The sequence below is a fragment of the Protopterus annectens genome, chromosome 4.part0 (genome assembly GCF_019279795.1).
Source record: "Protopterus annectens isolate FY-2018-M chromosome 4.part0, PAN1.0, whole genome shotgun sequence".
NCBI lineage: Eukaryota > Metazoa > Chordata > Ceratodontiformes > Protopteridae > Protopterus > Protopterus annectens.
The window spans coordinates 879,544,997-879,562,861 of NC_056733.1; the positions used below are offsets into that span (position 1 = coordinate 879,544,997).

A 17,865-nucleotide genomic window follows, 5' to 3' on the forward strand; every position below is an offset into this window, starting at 1 on the left:
ATATATATATTGCAGACACACACACACACTGGCATATATATTTGTATGAAATCAGTACTTGAAGTCTCATTACCAGAATGAAAGAAGAGCTTACATTATGTGAATTTCCCTTCTCCTCCCTGTTAGTTATGACTTTCCTTCATTAGCCCTTTCTGAAAGCTTTTAGAAGGGTCCCTTTGGTTAAACATTTCTTTGTTTTAGGTAGGTTTTTATAAGTGAGCATTAAATATGAGGCCAGTTTACGTAATGATTGTTTTTTGCCTCTGATGCCAAGGTACAAAGTTCGATCCTGACCTCTGGCCAGTGCCTGTCTGGAGTTTGCATTTTCTCCCTGGGTTTCTTTGGGGTTCTTCCCACCTCCAAAAACATGCTTAGTGTTTCCATCTCAAACTCACCAGTGGATGGTGGTGCAGGCAGCAGCACAGAGTCTGTGTTGTGCTCAATATGGGATGAGTTGTACAGACCAACAGGTTTGGGCATGCACTGTGGTGCGCAGTATCCTCAAGATAAGAGAACATGGATCACAGACTGTGTGCAGTGACAGGGCTAACCAGTCACCGCTGTCAAATATGGCTCTAGGTGATTCGGTCATGTTGACTAATGTCACCAAGTGGGTATGGCTATTTGCTGGTGGTAAGTGAGTTGAGGACTTGGCATACTCCAAGCTACACCAGGGACATATACTAATGGTTGGAGGGGTGTATATGCCCCTATTGGCCATTGTGTGCCCACCAGCTTTGAGTCTAAGCTGCTGACTGGACTGTGTTCAGTTGCCTAGCCTGTGTTACTTGGGATAGTTCTGTTGAGCGAAAGCTGGATGTAAACCAAATCAACCTGCCAAACATGGTCTAGTAATTGCTACAGTCAATGTAAGTTCACTGATAGGGCGCAGCATGGAAGTGGATGACATGTTGGTACAGAGGAAGCTGGACATTCTGTGTAACCAAGAAAGATGATGATAGGGCAGTGCAATTAAGCCACTTGGCAAAATAGTGTGGAATTGTGGTGAGAGGCTTCAGGATGCAGTGAGGGATGTCATCAGATTTAATGAGACTCATCACAATCAGATGCCAGTATAATGATAGGCCAGTATTCATTATCTCAGCCTATGCCCCACAGCAGGGTTGTGATGGTGAGGAAAAGTGTCCATTCAGACAGCAGTTGCTGCTAGAAAATGCAGAACAGTGTTAATTAGTGTTGATAATAGGCAGTCTGAATGCACATATTGGGACAGACAGAACAAGATATGAGAACTGTCCGAGTCCGCATGGATGGAGCAACAGGAATAAAGGAGAGGTCATTTTAGACTTGTCTGGCACATGGTTCAGAAAGGGAGGCAGTGACAGGAACACATACAGGAGTGGTCAACATTGAAGTTGGGGAGACTTCCTCCAAATAAGGAGAGGGCACTGAGAGAGAATCAGTAATTGCAAGTCATCCCCAGTGAAACAGTCTGCAGCATCAGAAACTTGTTGCCACAGTCCGCTGTAAGCAGTGGTCAGAGTAGGCTGTAAGGTCATCGGAGACCAGACTGAAAACCTGGAAGTTGACTGGAAAGAAATTGCAACACTTGAATGAATTACTCAGGGCTCTCGCACCCCAAGAAGAGGAAATAGGTGAAGTTAAAGGATGCAGGACTTCAAAACAGCATGTGTGAGTATTACAGAATAGATATGTGGCCGAGCCAGGTATGTTAGTAAGGTACTTAAGGAAAGCTAGTGGAGGAATGCTTAAGTGTTGAAAGTCATGAAAAGAAAAAAGGAGGGGCAGGAAAATGTGAGAGATGGAAAAAAAACTTGACCAGGCTAGGAAGGAATACTGGTTTGTTAGCAAAAAAGCTAAGAAAGAAGCTTTAATAACAAAGAACAGGGCATCAGAAGCACTGTACCAACTCCTAGAAGGTGTTTGTAGAGGCACAAAGAAGCTAAATCAGGTTGCAAGACAAAGATAAAGAAGATAGTCACCCTTCATAGGGATGCTGGTAACAGCCTGCTCACTAAGTCCACAGGACATCAAAGTCAGATGGAAGGAGTACTTCCAGTAGCTTCTGAATGAAGGAAAACCTCCCAGAGGTTGTGCTACCCCAGACACAGCTTACAATGAGAGACGAAGAGCAGCACATCCTAGAAGAAGTAAGAACAGCACTAAGGAAAATTAAGTCATGGAAAGCAGCATGCTCAGATGAAGTCACAACACACATGATAATGATGCTGGGTGTGATAGGGAAGAAATGGCTCCTAAGGTTTTTCATAGCAGTGTGGATGGAAAGGCATGTCCCATATGACTGGAAATTAATCAAACTCATGCCAGTGTACAAGAACAAAGGGGACATCCACAACTGTGGGCAGTACAGAGGTATCAAACTCCATTCATATTGCATGAATGTTCTTGAGACGGTGATTGATAAATGGATACACAGAGTAGTAGAAAGTAAGATGGGAGGTGAGCAGTTCGGATTCAGATCAGGATGCAGCACAACTGACTAAATATTTGCAGTGAGACAGGTAGTTGAGAAGAAGCTAGATATGAGAAAAGATTCCAAATGGGCATTTCTAGACTTGGAGAAAGCATGACAAAGACCCAAGAAACCTGATTTGGGCAGTACTGCAGTGGTTTGAAGTCCCAGAAGTATTGATAGAATTAGTGCAGGTTATGTACAAGGACCCAGTGACACAAGTATGAACAGTGTTGGGCCTCACAGAGGGGTTCACAGTGGGAGTGGGTGTGCAGTGTTCACCTCTGAGCCCACTGCTTGTTCATACTGGTGATGGACTACATTAGGGGGCAGTTCAACAAAGTTGCTGTATGCAGACGGTGTGGTATTACAGGCAGACTCTGAGCAATAGCTTCAGCAAAGGATAGAGGAATGGAATGCAAAACTGAATGCACATGGGATGAAACTGAGTACAGCTAAGACAGTGGTAATGGCAGCAAATTGGGGAAATTAGAAGAAGCTGAGAATAGAGATAAAAGGGAAGATAGTGGAACAGGTTAATACCTTCATGTATCTGTGAGGGGTGGCTGAGGAGAAGGGAAAACTGAAGAGTTCAAAGCCAGAATCGTAGGGGCTGCAGCCAAATGGGACTGAGTTTCAGGTGTAGTGAATGACAGAAGTATGTCAAAAAAGCTGAAAAGGGTATACAAGACAATGGTGTGACCAGAACTTCTGTATGGTACAGAAACCCGGGCAGTAAAGGCAGAGCAGATGAGGAAACTAGAGGTGATAGAAATGAAATGCATGAGAGGGATGGTAGAATGCCCATTGTGAGACAGAAATGAGGACATGAGAGTAGAAGCCAAAGTAACTCCAATTGCAGAAAAGATCAGAGAAAAGATTACGGTGGTTTGGACTCGTGCAGAAGACAAGCTGGTGAAGAAGACTGGGGACCGACAGGAAGCAGGAATGAGGAAATGAGGACGTCAAGCAAAGAGGTGAATGGATTGTGTGAGAGAAGATCTGCGACAGTCCGGCAGGAATGTCGAAGAAGTCAGGAGTGTGACATTGAATCGAGAGAGAGATGTGACAGTTAACACGATTCCTCGACCCCATGTAGAAAATTGCGGGAATAGTATTTGTGATATTATGATGATGATTAAATATGAGAGCAGAAGGTTTCTGATGTGCAGCAGCATGGAGCCAGCAGTGTTTTTTCCCTGTTTATCACATCTCACAAATTGTATGTTCTGTGATTACCTTATTCTTTCAGTCAGTATGTTGTTTTATTTCTTTTTTAATTTAAGTTTCAGATTGTATGGAAAAATGCCATTGTTGTTTGGTTGTTTGTTTATTTTTTTATTTTACATTTGTTGACTGGGCTAGTCTAACTGGATATATGCCCATTTTCAGAAGAGGCCCGTGGAGATAAGCTCCGAGGAACTAAAAATATAATCACATTATACAAAGATTAATTTGTATGTTAAACATTGCAAGAAAAAAAATACAGGGAATAATCACAGTGGTCGTTTGTTCATAGCGTAGTGCTAAATATTCAAATACACTTAATACAATACAAATGTAGTTGCAATACAACATATAAAAAGATAGCAGCTGAGTTAGATAATATAGTAGTAAACAGGTTGACATAAAGAAGGAAAACAAAACGTTGGAGCTGTAATAATCAGTATAAGAGTTAATAACTAGTCTGCTTAAAGAAAGTAAGAGGATGTAAGTAAAAAAAATCTAGAAAGGTCCACGTCAGTTGTTAAGAAAAGGAACAAAAATATTGAGAAGGAGAGTAGGTAGATCCAAGCAATAAAGGTGGTAGATCAGTGGTTTGGTACAGGTGCACAACCAGTGTGTTCTGAGAAAAAGTTTGTTTTTAAAGAGTGTTATAGAGGGAACTGAGGAAAGTTTGTTAGGAAGAAGGTTCCAGGATTTTCCAACAGCATTAGAGGAAAGAGAGTCTGCAGCCCTGTTGTTTGACTTACAAATATTTACCTGAAGTCTATGTGATGAACGTAAGGTCTTTAGATTGTTGTAGGGGATAATGAGGGTAGATAGTATAGGGGTATTGGTAGGATGGTAAAGGGTTTTATGGGCAATGGAAAGTTGGTGGAATTTAAGCTAATTTTGTAATTCAAGCCATGCTAGTTGCTTTAGGTTAATACAGTGGTGGGTTCTGAAAGGTTTACCTGTAGCAAATCTAGCTATGCTATTGTAGGCATTTTCCATTTTATTAAGGTTGTTTTTAGAGAGATTAGTGTATATGGATGAGTCATTGAGGAGAGTAGAAATTAGGTGAGTGTGAGCAATAGTTATTCTTGCTGCAGGAGACAGAAAGGGCTTGATCCTGTAGCGAGAGCCCGGTTTTCTATTAACAGATTTTAGGTATTATTAATATGGGTGTCAAAGTTAAGGTTGTTATCTATGGTGATACCAATTAGTTTGGTAGTTGGGTCTGGGGATATATGAGTACTGTTACTGGATGTTACTGTGAAGTCTATTGGGGGGGACTTACAAGTAGGAGTGAAAAGGAGGAGTTTAGTTTTTGTGGGGTTTAGAAGGAGACAATGTCTAGTAAACCATAGTTCAACTGTGTTAAAAACCTTTTGGTTAAGGGGAGTGAAGTTCAGATTTTGATGTGGCTGAGCATATAAGTGTCGAATCATCAGCATATTATATGCATGTAGCTTGGGGGATTGCTAGGTGAAGGTCGTTGATAAATATAGAAAATAGGAGAGGTCCTAAATTAGACCCTTGGGGGGACCCCTATGTTGATGGGTAGATAGATTATTATGCCATAGCACGGCCTGTTGTCTGTTATCCAGATAGGATTGGAACCATTTTATAGCTAATGCATCTAGTGACAGAGATTTGAGGATTTTTATAAGTATTTGGTGATTTACCATATCGAACGCCTTAGACAGATCTATAAACAGTGCAGAGGAAAGCATATTAAGATTTTGGTTTTTGTTTATACAGTGAATGAAGGAAAGAAGGGCAGTAGTAGTGCTGTGTGAGGGTCTGAAAGGGCAGTAGTAGTGCTGTGTGAGGGTCTGAAAGGGCAGTAGTAGTGCTGTGTGAGGGTCTGAAAGGGCAGCAGTAGTGCTGTGTGAGGGTCTGAAAGGGCGGTAGTAGTAGTGCTGTGTGAGGGTCTGAAAGGGCAGTAGTAGTAGTGCTGTGTGAGGGTCTGAAAGGGCAGTAGTAGTGCTGTGTGAGGGTCTGAAACCATGTTAAGAGTTGGAAAGTAAGTTATTATGGATTAGGTGGTCTAGCAATTGTTTATGGATGCATTTTTCCATGATCTTTGCTAGGGGAGGCAGTAGGGCAATGGGACAGTCATTGGAGAGTTCAGTGGAGTTATCTCCCTTATGAAGGGGGATAATATGGGAGACCTTCCATATGCTAGGGATGCATCCTTCCGTGATTGTTCTATTGATAAGAATGGAAATGGGGTAGGCAATAGATTTGGCTGCCTTTTGTAGGTATTCAGTGGGTATCTGGTCAGCTGAAGGAGTGCATGGTTTAAGTTTTTGGATGAGGGCAAGAATATATGTAGATGGGACTGGTTGGAAGAGAAATGGAGGGGGGGGGTTAGTGATATAGTTGGATATAGGCAAGTCCTGAGTGGATAGCTGACTGGCAAGGTTTTGAATGACCTCAGTGAAATAGGTATTAATGGTATTAGCAGTCTGTTTAGGATTCTCTTGGTCTGTGCCTTGTGGGTTCGGTGTGATGGATTGACCTGGGTGTAATAATTGATTAATACTTGCCCAGAACTTTTGTGGTTGATTATGGTGGGTCTGTTGGAATTGTAGGTAGTTTCTTTTGTCGGACAGTACTGCTTTTTTAGTTTCGTTTCTTAGTTGCTTGAAGTTTTGTTGATCTCCTGGGTTTTTAGATGATCGTGATTTGTTCCAGTATTTATTTCTGAGTTTGTTTTTTTTGCCTGGTTTCTTTTGAAAGCCATGGGGCAGATTTAGTTCTCATTCTTATAGAGCTCGTTGGGGAATGGTGGTCTAGATGGCTAAGAAGTTAGAGTTAAAGTAATTGACAGCTTCCTCCAGTGGGAGTTTTTTTAAGGGATACCAGTTGCATGCTCTTAGTTCCCTTTGGAAGAGATCAGGGTTGAAGTTTTTCTTGGTTCTAATTGTTGTAGATATGGTTGGGTTAGGTAGATTGGTTTTATGCCTGATGATGTAGGTTAGTGAGTGGTCACTTACATCAGGGAGGGTACCAGATTCATATGTCTGGAGATGACTATTTATCCAATCTAAGGTACTTTCTTTCTTATTAGGCTTGTTTATCCTGGTAGGGGAAGTAATGGTTTGTGAAAAACCAAATAGGTTTATATGGCTTGTAGGGTGACAACTGCTCAAACACTTCCAATCAATGTTAAAATCACCTAGGATTATGGTTTCTTGAGGCAAATTCTGAGATAGCCAACAGAGGATATTCTCTATTGTGGCAATGTTATTACCAGGAGGAAGATAGGTACAGGTAATTTAAATGGATTTGAATTTAAGTTGAAACTTGGTAAAAAGAATTTCAGCGTTGGAGATTTGAGGTGGTATATAGTCGAAGGTAGTAATCTGTCGGCCGGATTTAAAAAGGATTGCTACACTGCCACCCTTTTTGGTTGTGCGGTCAAGTCGCAAAATATTATAACCGGGTGGGATGACTTCATTGATTTTACTTGAAGGTTTTAACCAAGTTTGTTAAAGAATGTCAAAGGAGTAGACTTCTAGGAGATCATGGAGTTGTGCAACTTTGTTATTAAGGCTACGTATGTTGAGGTGAGATAATAACAGTGAGTTAATTGGTTTAGTAAATGAATGGATAGGATGGGTGTTGAGGTTGTGGAGTTGAGTGGTAGTAGCAGTTATAGGGCCTGGGTTTGGATGAATGTCACCATCTTTCAAAAAGAGGCGTAGTGTTTGAAGTCTAAGATTTGGGAACTTGTATAGAGTTAGAGACTTTCTGGGCTTGGGAGAGTCGTATCTAATTCTGGAGCATTTCTCCCTGGGCCTCCGCTGAAAACAGGATCTGTGGAACCTAGTCGGACTTTCCCGGTCAACAAATGTTAAATAAATAAATAAATTAAAAATAATGTGGGTAATCCTATGGAATTTTGCTGGTAGATAGCTAGGTGTGGATGTTATGTTAACATGGCTAGTGAGAATAAGTAGAGAAGGAGAGGTAGATAGTGTGTTGGGGTGGAGAATGTGTGGATATATTGGGTGTTCATAGGAGGTTAGCAGGTAAGCTAAAGTTAGGGTGGTAGAAGTGTAAGTATGAGTAACTTCTGTAAGAGGATTGAGAAGGCTAGCATATGCATCTGTCAGGGTAAGTTGTTAGGTTCTAGTTGTAGGTTTGGAGGTATGCTAAGTGTGGAATGAAATAGGTGTAGGGTGTGGTAGGAGAAATTGGAAGTGGTAATTGAAAGTAGGGAAATTTATGTTAATTAATGGGAGGGGCTATGATTAGTGTAAGAGGGAAAGGGTGTGGTTAGATGGTATAAGAGTAGGACCCCTGGGGGTGGGTGGGAATTGGGGGTAGGGTAGGGGATGGAGGGAGCCCACAGGGCGAACGGAGCGGGTAGAGACAAGTGAAGGAGAATCTAGGGAAATTGATGTTAATTAATGGGAAGGGCTATGATTAGTGTAAGAGGGAAAGGGTGTGGTTAGATGGTATAAGAGTAGGACCCTTGGGGGTGGGTGGGAATTGGGGGTAGGGTAGGGGAGCGGAGGGAGCCCACAGGGCGAACCGAGCGGGTAGAGACAAGTGAAGGAGAATCTAGAGAATAAACTATAAGCAATGCTGATAGCTGAAGGCAAGTAGGTGGGTCAGGAGTGGGAAAGATCAGAGGTATATCAGGAGTCTATGAGATTAAAAAAAGAACAGGTGAGAGTATACAGTTGCAGTAAAGGGTGAGTGAGAAAATAGAAGCAGGTCTAAGACCTAAGGGGAATTAGTGTAATTACAGCAGAAAATCCAGGAGGATAAAGCAGGAGATAAGAGTTGGGATAAGGGTGCCACCTAGTGGGCAGATCTAGTATAGCAGGTAAGTATGTAGGGAGCTAGCTGGTTTAGAACCAGGGACGGAGTGATAGCAAAAGGGGGGGTTAATATGAAGTAGAGGAGGTTAGTTGGATACAGGGTAGATAGGAAGGGGGAGTAAAGGCTGCTTGGCTGTTCAGGCTCATAGCTTACTTTATAACCCCTGAAGCAAGTAATAGACAGTAGTCAGTTTTGCAATCAGGACTTAGTCAACCACATACTTGCATGCTTCCTTGAGAGATGGTGCAGGGCAAAAAAAGCCTGTTTAGATGAGACCGCAGAATTGGATAGGGTCCTTTGTCATCAGGTAGGTAGGCTCTTAGAGACTATATCTGGAACATCACAGTGGAAAGCAGGGTACAGAGGCAAAAAGGTGCTTAGGCAGGAGCAGACAGCAGCCAGGGATATTCTAGAAGAATTAAAGATTTAAAGATCTTGGTTGTGGATCAGATTATTAAATTGGCATTCAGTTTATATTGTTGAGCATAAGTAAAAGAGTGAACTAGATAGTAGCCAGCCAGAAGACACACCCAATGTAAAAGGTACTTCTATTTTATTTGGAGAAAGCTGTTTTACTTATGTATACCAACTTTGAGATCATTGTAGTTTGGAGTTAATGAAATATATTTTAGAAAGCTGGCTTTTTATTTGTAAATGCAGTGCAGGCTCCCTATTTAAACACTGGCACTCTAAATGCAGAGTGCCAAAAAGTCGCAAAAAGAAGACCAAGAACGCAGAGAAGAGTGAATCTCAAATCATTCTCATCTTTAAAACCACTTTTACCAAGGGAAATAAGCTCCTCCTACATCCCACCCCATCCAACAAACTTGTGTATACCAACGCCAGCATTGCCATACCTTGGAGAAAAGGTGATAGTCTGGAAAATGGCGTTTTCGACTTGGTATATGTACATTCTGCCATTCAATCTGTGCATTTCTATGGAGTTAGTGAAATGTTCTCTCTCCATCTTAGAAATTGCTTTTCATTTATAAAAGCAGCACTTTGTATAAACAGTGTCACTTGAACAATATTCTACAAATATTTTTTGGAGGACATGCATCTTAGTTGTGTAATATTAGTATTTTAGTAAAGTTTAAATGCTTAAATTTCACCATTTTTGATGGTGATTTTTTTCAAGCAGACCAGTGGTGTGGTTATGGGGGTTGTCTGAGCCGCTATATATGCCAACCTGGTTATACTGAGCTGAGAACAGAAATTTGTACTTGACATTTGCTTCCAGCTAGAGGCTTTATGTGCAATAATTTGTTGGTATTTGCATCTTGTGGAATTATACACATGAAAAGCTTCATGAATTATTAAGATGTGGTTGCGGTGCTAACTTATTTGAAATGTACGCAGCAACCTTTATATCAACTTATGTACGTAACTTATATATCAACTATTTGGATCTAATGTTTTCTAAAGGTGTGAGGGTGGATTTACTTATGATATTTATAGGAAACCCACCTTTTTCAATTCTTACCTTTATTTTAACACTTTAAACCCCTTGGCTCAGGAAAAAAAAGCTTAGTCAAGGAAGAAGTTGTACGTCTGGCTGGAAGGATATTGAATTATACTAAGTTTGGAGATAAATGGAACAAATTGATGGGCATGTTTAAAGACAGAGGTTGCCCCTCAGAATTGTTCAATAATAAAACTATCAAATATTAAAAATACATATTTATATATTATAACTGAGGTGTCTAAAGGGAGGGATACAAAAGTTTCAGTTTTGTTAGGAAAAGACCTAGATAGATGTTTGGCTCCAAAACAATTATCTATATGATATATTTTCTAGGACATTTATCACATTAAGAATATCATTTGTAAGAACTGGTGTATTATTGAAGGCCAAGGTGAAAGACCTAAATTTGTATATACAAGGGCCATCATTTTAGAAACAAAAATGTCTTCAGTAAATGATACCAATAACTTCACCCAGTTTGCACTTCAAAATGTGGTGACTGTAATCGGTGTCAATTTATTTCTGAGGGTGAGAGTATAAACATAGAGGGTAAAAATATAGTGCTTCTAAAGGGGTGTGATTGTAGAGCTAGTGGTGTAGTATATGTAGCAATAAGGGTCCGCTATAAATCATTTTATGTAGGAAAAACCTGAAAGGGCGCTATTTAAGAGGGTTTATGAGCACTATTATGACATAAGGAAGGGTTATGATAAGAATGTTCTATTTAAACACACTCTGGCCTATCCCACTAAGGAGAAATTTTTATTTACAGTTTTGGAGAAAGTTACCAAAAACCCAAAGGGTGTCCCATGGAAGACATTAACAAAGTATAAAGAGCTACAGTGGCAACTCAGGCTAAAATACAGCATCAACACCTACACTTATCAGCAGTGTTCTTAAGCTTCGTACTGCTAAATAAGAAACTCTTTTTAAACGTTTGCTTTATATTTGTTTTATACATCAGCAAGTCAAATAGCATCAGAAATACTCTGTCTAGGGAAGTAAACCTCTTCTGTGATATCAGTAACATAGGGACAGGTATATATCACAGAGGATACTGCTGCTGTGGAATAGACTCCCCATCCACATTAAACAAAATTCTTCCCTGTCCATTTTCAAGCACAAGTATCTATGGGTGGGAAACATAAAATGTATCCCAGGACTCTACCCCCTTTACTACTAATGGGCAGATGTGGCTCCTAAATGCTTTATCCCATACGTGGGTCCCCTCAAATTATCTATGGCATGATCCTATTTATTTTTTATTAGGGATAACAACCATCCTGTGGTTAATAATTATATAAGGCTAATCTATAACTAAATGGGCTATGTTATTTCAAACACAAAAAGGGAAATTGGCTAGGCTTAAAATGAACGTACACACTTTTTCATGTATTATTCTAATATTTTAACAAATGATTTTAACATGCATTTATTTGCATTTGTTTTTTTTAAGTTAATTGACATATTTTTTGAGTTTGGGGTTTTGTTTGTTTTACCAAATAAGCAGGTGCTTTCTGATATAATTATGTACCAAGTGCTTGGTCACATGATTCATTGGCATTTTGTATTTAAACCTGATGTGATTAGTGGAGTATCCTGATGAAGTCCAGTTACTTTCTTGTGGATGAAAGCACTTAACTTTTTTTTATACTTTGCCTTCAGGAACCTTGTGACTTCTTCACCACAATTTCTTTGTTTATTATTTGAATATTTTTTGGTGGAGTGTTCTGGCTTACTGTTGTGTGGGGGTCTTATTGTGGGAGTTTTTTTTATTTATTTATTTTTTATTCTTGGTCATATGTGTAGGGTGGCCACAGTGGTGCAGCAGTTACCTTTGCCGCCTCACAGCAAGAGGTTATCCGGTTAGATTCTCGGCTGGGGTGCCTTCTGTGCGGAGTCTGCATGTCCTTCCTGTGGTCTCGTGGGTTTCCTCCGGGTGCTCCGGTTTCCTCCCACATCCCAAAGACATGCTGTAGGTGGATTGGACACACTAAAATTTGGCCCTAGGCCTGTGTGCCCCTTCTGTAGGAGGTTGGCAACTCGACACTGTAAAACTCCACTGCCAATCATGAGCTGGCATGTGATCCGCTGTGGCGACCCCTGACCGGGAAAAGCCGAAAAAAAGGAAGAAGATTCTTGGTCATATGTGTAATTTCCTTTGGGCATACAAGTTTTGATATCACTGTATTATAATCTGTACACCTAAGGCTTAGCTGGAAGTTAAGCCCAAGTCTCTGCTTATAGTCTTTATCTTGCAGCTGGTATATTTTAAAACATTTCTGTATAAATTCAGCTCATCCACTTTCACTTGCATTAGTCTTCACTTTCACTCGTTTGTTGGCTTCTGGACGATCCGAGGTATGTTACTAATTCTTTATTCATTAGTTATTGAAGGCTGCACATGTTCTACAAGCAGTGCTGATCTGCTTTTGCTTTAGTGACCCTGAAAACATGCAGGAGTTTGAAGGTGCTTCGTACTGGGCCTTTAATACGCATTGTGACCTCCTTTGACATAGTAGCCAGAGTTCATGTGACCTTTTGTCATAGAATAACTTTGTGGTGTTTTATTCTGGTTTTGACATCACTATATGGTGTTTGCTTGCACCCTAGAGTCAAAGGGTATCTAAAGTTTGTATTGTTTACTGAGTGGGAGTAAAACTTTTAATGGTTTAAGAGACCACTGAAAAAGCATTTAGTGTTTTGTTGCTGACATTTTTTTTTTCTCCCTTCAGTGGGCCAATGATGAAATTAGTGTACAGACTGCAAGCTGAGGAGTACAGATACGAGTTCCCAGTCAGCTTTCTGCCGGTAGGTAAAGTATGAGTTTTAATATTTGTAGTAAGTGTGCTTTAAAGTACACTCTTGTTTGCAGAGGGCACCTCACTCTTTGATGTACTCTTTTCTGTGATGGAATTACTTTTTTCCTTCTTACATGCATGTCATTTACGAGTACGAGGCAGTGATAAGACCTCAGGAAGCTCGCCACTCCGTGGTTATCAGCTGGCATGTTTGCTTTTGTGAACTGCTGCTGTGAATGCTTCTTTCCCATGTCCATTTAGAAATGGGGTGATTAGTGAAAGGGCCCTGTTCTTGCTCCTTGTAAAAGACAAACCGTATTTTGTGTATGCATGTAAAAGTTATGCACAAGCAACAAGGTATGTGTTGAACTACCTGTTTTACTTTGTATCTTCAGTTTATGCTGCTGTTTCTATTGCATCTGCAGGGGGTCTGACTTGTCATGGTTCAGGCTGAAGGTAGCCCCAGTATGATAACCGGCCCCAATGAAGTAAGTGCTCTTGGCCTTGGATAATGCCTTGAGGGCTTCTTTTTGGGAGATTTGGGGTGGAGGTATATATGCAGTTATGTGATTTGGGAATACAGGGAGAGGGCAAAGTCTGAACTACATGTCCACTAGTAGATAGGCTGTATTGACTGTGTCTGAGTATGTCATATCCTTTAGTTTTAGCTCTGTGCAGTGCTGGACATTGTTTCTGAGATTTTGCATGCAGTGATTTTTTTTCTTTAATAATAAAGCTCGTTTATATTAAGATTCCCATTGATTTTTTTTTAATTTGGCATCATATTTACTTCAGAGGAGGACAAATGCATCTATGCAGCCATTTACATCATACCTCTCAACTGTCCAGATTTTTGCCTCATGTTTTTTGTCTGCCTCTCATGAAATTCTAGATGTTAAGTTGTCTATCTCGCCTTCATTCTTGCTGGATGGGTTCGGAGCCGACTGCCCACTCGCCACTCTAAAAGCTCGAGAGTTGGTTCCACCGCTCGAGGCTCCCCTTATATCCCACAATGCTAGGCGTGAGTTACCTCAGATCTCGCTTGCTACAGCGATCGAGGTGTTGGTTTTCTACCGGCTTCTTGGTGAGTAAACTTTCAGTAAAGTTAGTATACTTAAACCCCTTTATTTTTAATTTTAACTCTTGTTTCCCTTAGTTTAGTGGAATTCTCTCCCTTTTTTCTCTAAAATCCCATTTCTTCCCCACAATAACTTATAAGTTCTTCCCTCGGGCCTTCAGGCCTTCTTCTTCCATTCCCTAGTGGTGTGTGTGTGTTGTTTCTCTTAAATTAAAACCTTTGATAGTTGTTTTATTTTTTGAGTTTAAAAATAAGATAGGGTGTAATCAGTGTGTTTGACTGGGTGTGTGTGATTACACTTTTTTCTAAGATGTCTAAAGACACAAAGGTCTCAGGCTTCAAGAAGTGTGATGCGTGCTGTCAGAAAATGTCTCTGACAGACGGTCACACTTCTTGTGTCTACTGCCTGGGGCCTTTGCACCTGCAGGACTCCTGTGCTGTATGCCACGGCTTCAGTCCCAGGGTCCTGCAGGAAAGAAAGAACAAATTGATCCTAAGAGGTTTACTCAAGCCTGAGGATTCCCTTTCTGTCTCTGGGAAGCCCTCCAAGGCTTCTAGGTCCTCTGCTCCAGCTACTGAGCCGAGACCTAAGGCTACTAAACCTCCGTCTACATCGGCTCGCTGGAGCGATGAGTCTCAGTCTACAGTTTCTGTGGTTCCTCGGCTCGCTGGAGCCGAGGTATTAGAAATTCCCTTGTCGGCTCCGACCAGACCTTGAGCCGACATCTAGGAAGAGATCTAGGTCACCATCCCTTGGCTCCGTTCATTCGGCTCCAGCATCTCCTCTGCTGTCTGAACGGAGCCATAAATCTCCTCTAGGTCATCGAGGCTGTCGGATCATGACCTTCAGAGGGTAGTGAGTCGACTTCTTAAGTCCGAGGCACTGGCCCAAATGCTTCAGAGCCCGACTCATCAGTCGATGCCTGCCCCTGTCCATCAATATGTTCCTCCTCCGACTCCGTTGAGCTCGAGCCGGTCGCTTCGGAACCGAGACTGTGGTAGCGTCGGAGCCGACACAATTGTCTTCGGCTCCATCGTCGGCTCCGATTTCTTCCTTGGAAGAATCTCGGCGCCGGACTTCCATCGTCGGCTCCGAGGGGGTGAGTGGCATCGGACCCTTGTCCGACCCCGCTCTCCCTCTCGGAGCTTCGGCGCTGGTAAGTTCGGCTCCGACATCGGCCTCGGAGCCATCACTGTCGGTGCCGAGGGAGGATGTCCTTCATGGATGCATCTGCAGTCATAACAAGTGGGTTGTCCTGTCGTCAGGCAGCCCTTCAGTCGGCCGGATTCCAAAGTCCGGGTCCGGCTTCGGCTGATGTCGCACTCCACCCGACGTCATCTCTGTTGGTCTTCGGGTATAAAGGCATCAGCCGACGCCATTTTCCTCCGTCTTTCTTGCCGCGTGGCGCCCGAAGCAGAAGCTGTTCGCAAGTGCCGGTCGGTCAGATCCAGAGATTACTTCTACCGAATACTACTTCGAAGACTTCTAAAGCTAAGTACCCCGTTGGGGACTCTTTCTTGCCTCAGCCGATGTCAGAAAAAGTTAACAATTGTTTAAACTGTGGGAAACAAATACCTCATAAAGATTTCCACTCTTACTGTCTGCCTTGTTTAGGCCCAGCCCACGACGTAGCAGCCTGTTCGGCCTGTGCTTCTTTCAACCGACGAACGCTTAGGCGTCGATCGGAGTTTGCAGAACAGTTTTTCGGTTCTGATTTTGCGTACATTATGCCGTCGGATCCTCCGACTACCCAATCCAGCAAAAAACGCCAAGATAAAGACTGACACTCGCGGTCCGCGGTTTCGGCCGAAACCATGGTCAAGCAAACCGCGAGTGTCTCGGTTTCGGCCGAAACCGAGAAAACTGAGCAAAGTACAGCTGAACCTATTCCTACAACTGAGGCCCCTGCTACAACTCTTGAAACGACTTCAGAAATTTTACCCACTACGGTGGTTGACTTATCAGACACCATCCCCTTGGATGTTTCTACCCCAGCACGTGGTGCTGCTAGGCCTCCAGCAGCCATATCCATTAAGGCCTTCGCCAGGGCTAAAGCAGCCAAGACTACTAAAACAGTGCCTGTTAAACCACCCACATCCAGGCCCTCTTCTAGTTCTCAAATGCTTACTTTGGCAGAAGATTTAATTTCTTTAATTAGAGGATCTCAATCTCACCCAGGCAGGGCCTCTCAGCCCCAGAGAAGAGACCTAGGGCAGAGCCCCGAGCCAGTGTCCTCTGATGATTCTGCTGATGAATCAGACATAACTGACCAGCCAGAGGCTCCCTTCTCCAATTTTGAAGATTCTGATGCTGAAGAATCCATCCCAGCTGCTTCCCCACCAGAAGAATTCTCCTTTGGGGAAACCTTGCATGCCATGCGAGAACAGTTCCAATGGCAGCAACAGGATTTTTCAGACTCCAGAACAAGACTTAGGACTTTTCTGCACCTCCCACAGCACAGGCCCTTAGCTATACCCCCTGTTCTCTCTGTGGTGGATGATGCTTTCAATGATGTTTGCTCCGCTCCAGATTCTTTACCCCCAGCCCCTGCCAAACCAGACAGATTTTACAGGGTGCCAGATACTCATCACCACCTTTACAAGGCTCCACTTGCAGACCCAGAAACTATATCCCAGGGCCCCAAGGCAGTAGCTGCGACCATAGCTAAAAACCCTATTCCTTCTGAAAGGGAAGCAAGGTCATTAGACAGATGGGTTAAAAAGGTCTACACTTCAGCTACTCTCTCAGCTAGAGCTTTAAACTGTCAGTTTCACATGATACAATACCAAGAGTTTATGCTGGATCAGTTAACTAAAAAACTAACCACTGATGAATCTCTTGATAAGAAATATGTATTAGAGATGGTAAATAACATACAACAGGTTAGCAACCATTCCTTAAAATGTGGCTATGATGCACTGGAGGCTTCATTTAGATCAGCCATGACAGGCACAGTGATAAGAAGGCATGCATGGCTAAAGGAACAAGCTTTACCGGATCATGTTAAAGCTAAGTTGCTAGATGCTCCTATGGACAAGACAAGTTTGTTTGGTACATCTGCCCAGCAGGTTATGAAGAAAATGGAAGAAAAGGCAAAATCTGTTCAAACTGTTAAAGATTTCTTGCAGGTTCAACCCCCAAGGTTTAGCAGGAACTGGCCTGCAAAAAATTGGTCCTTTCCTGACTCCACAAAATTTCAAAGGGGCAGGAATAGACGTTCCAGAGGCAGAAACCAATCCAAAGGAGGTGCCTACAGAGGAAGACAGTGGCAAGGTAACAACAGAGGCACAGACACAGCCACTGCCACTACATCAACACAACCACAGTGACTTAACCCTAAATCCGCCTACCAGGGAACAAATAGCAGCTCCTCTAGGCGGAAAGTTAACCTTATTTTCAAAAAACTGGCACTACATAACAAAGGACAAGTGGATTTTACAAACCATAGATCAAGGTTACCGGTTTCACTTCCACACTTTTCCAGTCAAAAGAGGAATGCCAAATCTACCTCCAAATCAAAAAACAGAGGCTCTACGCCAGATAATGGAGTTAGCAAATATGAGAGCTGTGGAAAGAGTGCCAACAGCAGAGCAAGGAAAGGGGTTCTACTCCAGACTATTCCTAGTTCCAAGAAAGGAAAAAAGTTGGAGACCAATTCTCGACCTGTCCACCTTAAATACATACATCATTGTCCCAAAATTCAAAATGCTGACCCTACAGCAACTTCTTCCCATGCTGGGCAAGGAGTCTTGGCTGGTAACTCTAGATCTCAAGGAGGCATACCTGCACGTCCCCATTCGACCAATCTGCAGAAGATACCTCAGATTTCTTGCAGGATCAGAGCACTATCAATTCTCAGCATTGCCTTTTGGCTTATCTACTGCGCCCAGAGTATTCACAAAATGCCTGGCATCAGTTATCGCCCATTGCAGACTTCAGGGAATTCAAATTTACCTATACTTGGACGACTGCCTGCTACAAGGGGACAACAAAAGCAAGCTGACAACAGATTTACAAAGG

At 42.3% G+C, this 17,865-nt stretch overlaps 1 protein-coding gene across 1 annotated transcript in view; it reads left to right on the forward strand.

Annotated features, from left to right (window-relative positions):
- The window catches only part of SMPD4 (sphingomyelin phosphodiesterase 4), a 1,415,848-nt gene that overhangs the window by 299,731 nt on the left and 1,098,252 nt on the right, over positions 1-17,865 (forward strand). The window contains exons 5-8 of the mRNA XM_044068837.1: positions 3,228-3,264; positions 6,890-6,912; positions 7,323-7,335; positions 12,701-12,776. Coding sequence (XP_043924772.1) covers positions 3,228-3,264; positions 6,890-6,912; positions 7,323-7,335; positions 12,701-12,776 — 149 coding nt within the window. The remainder of the gene's footprint in view (positions 1-3,227; positions 3,265-6,889; positions 6,913-7,322; positions 7,336-12,700; positions 12,777-17,865) is intronic.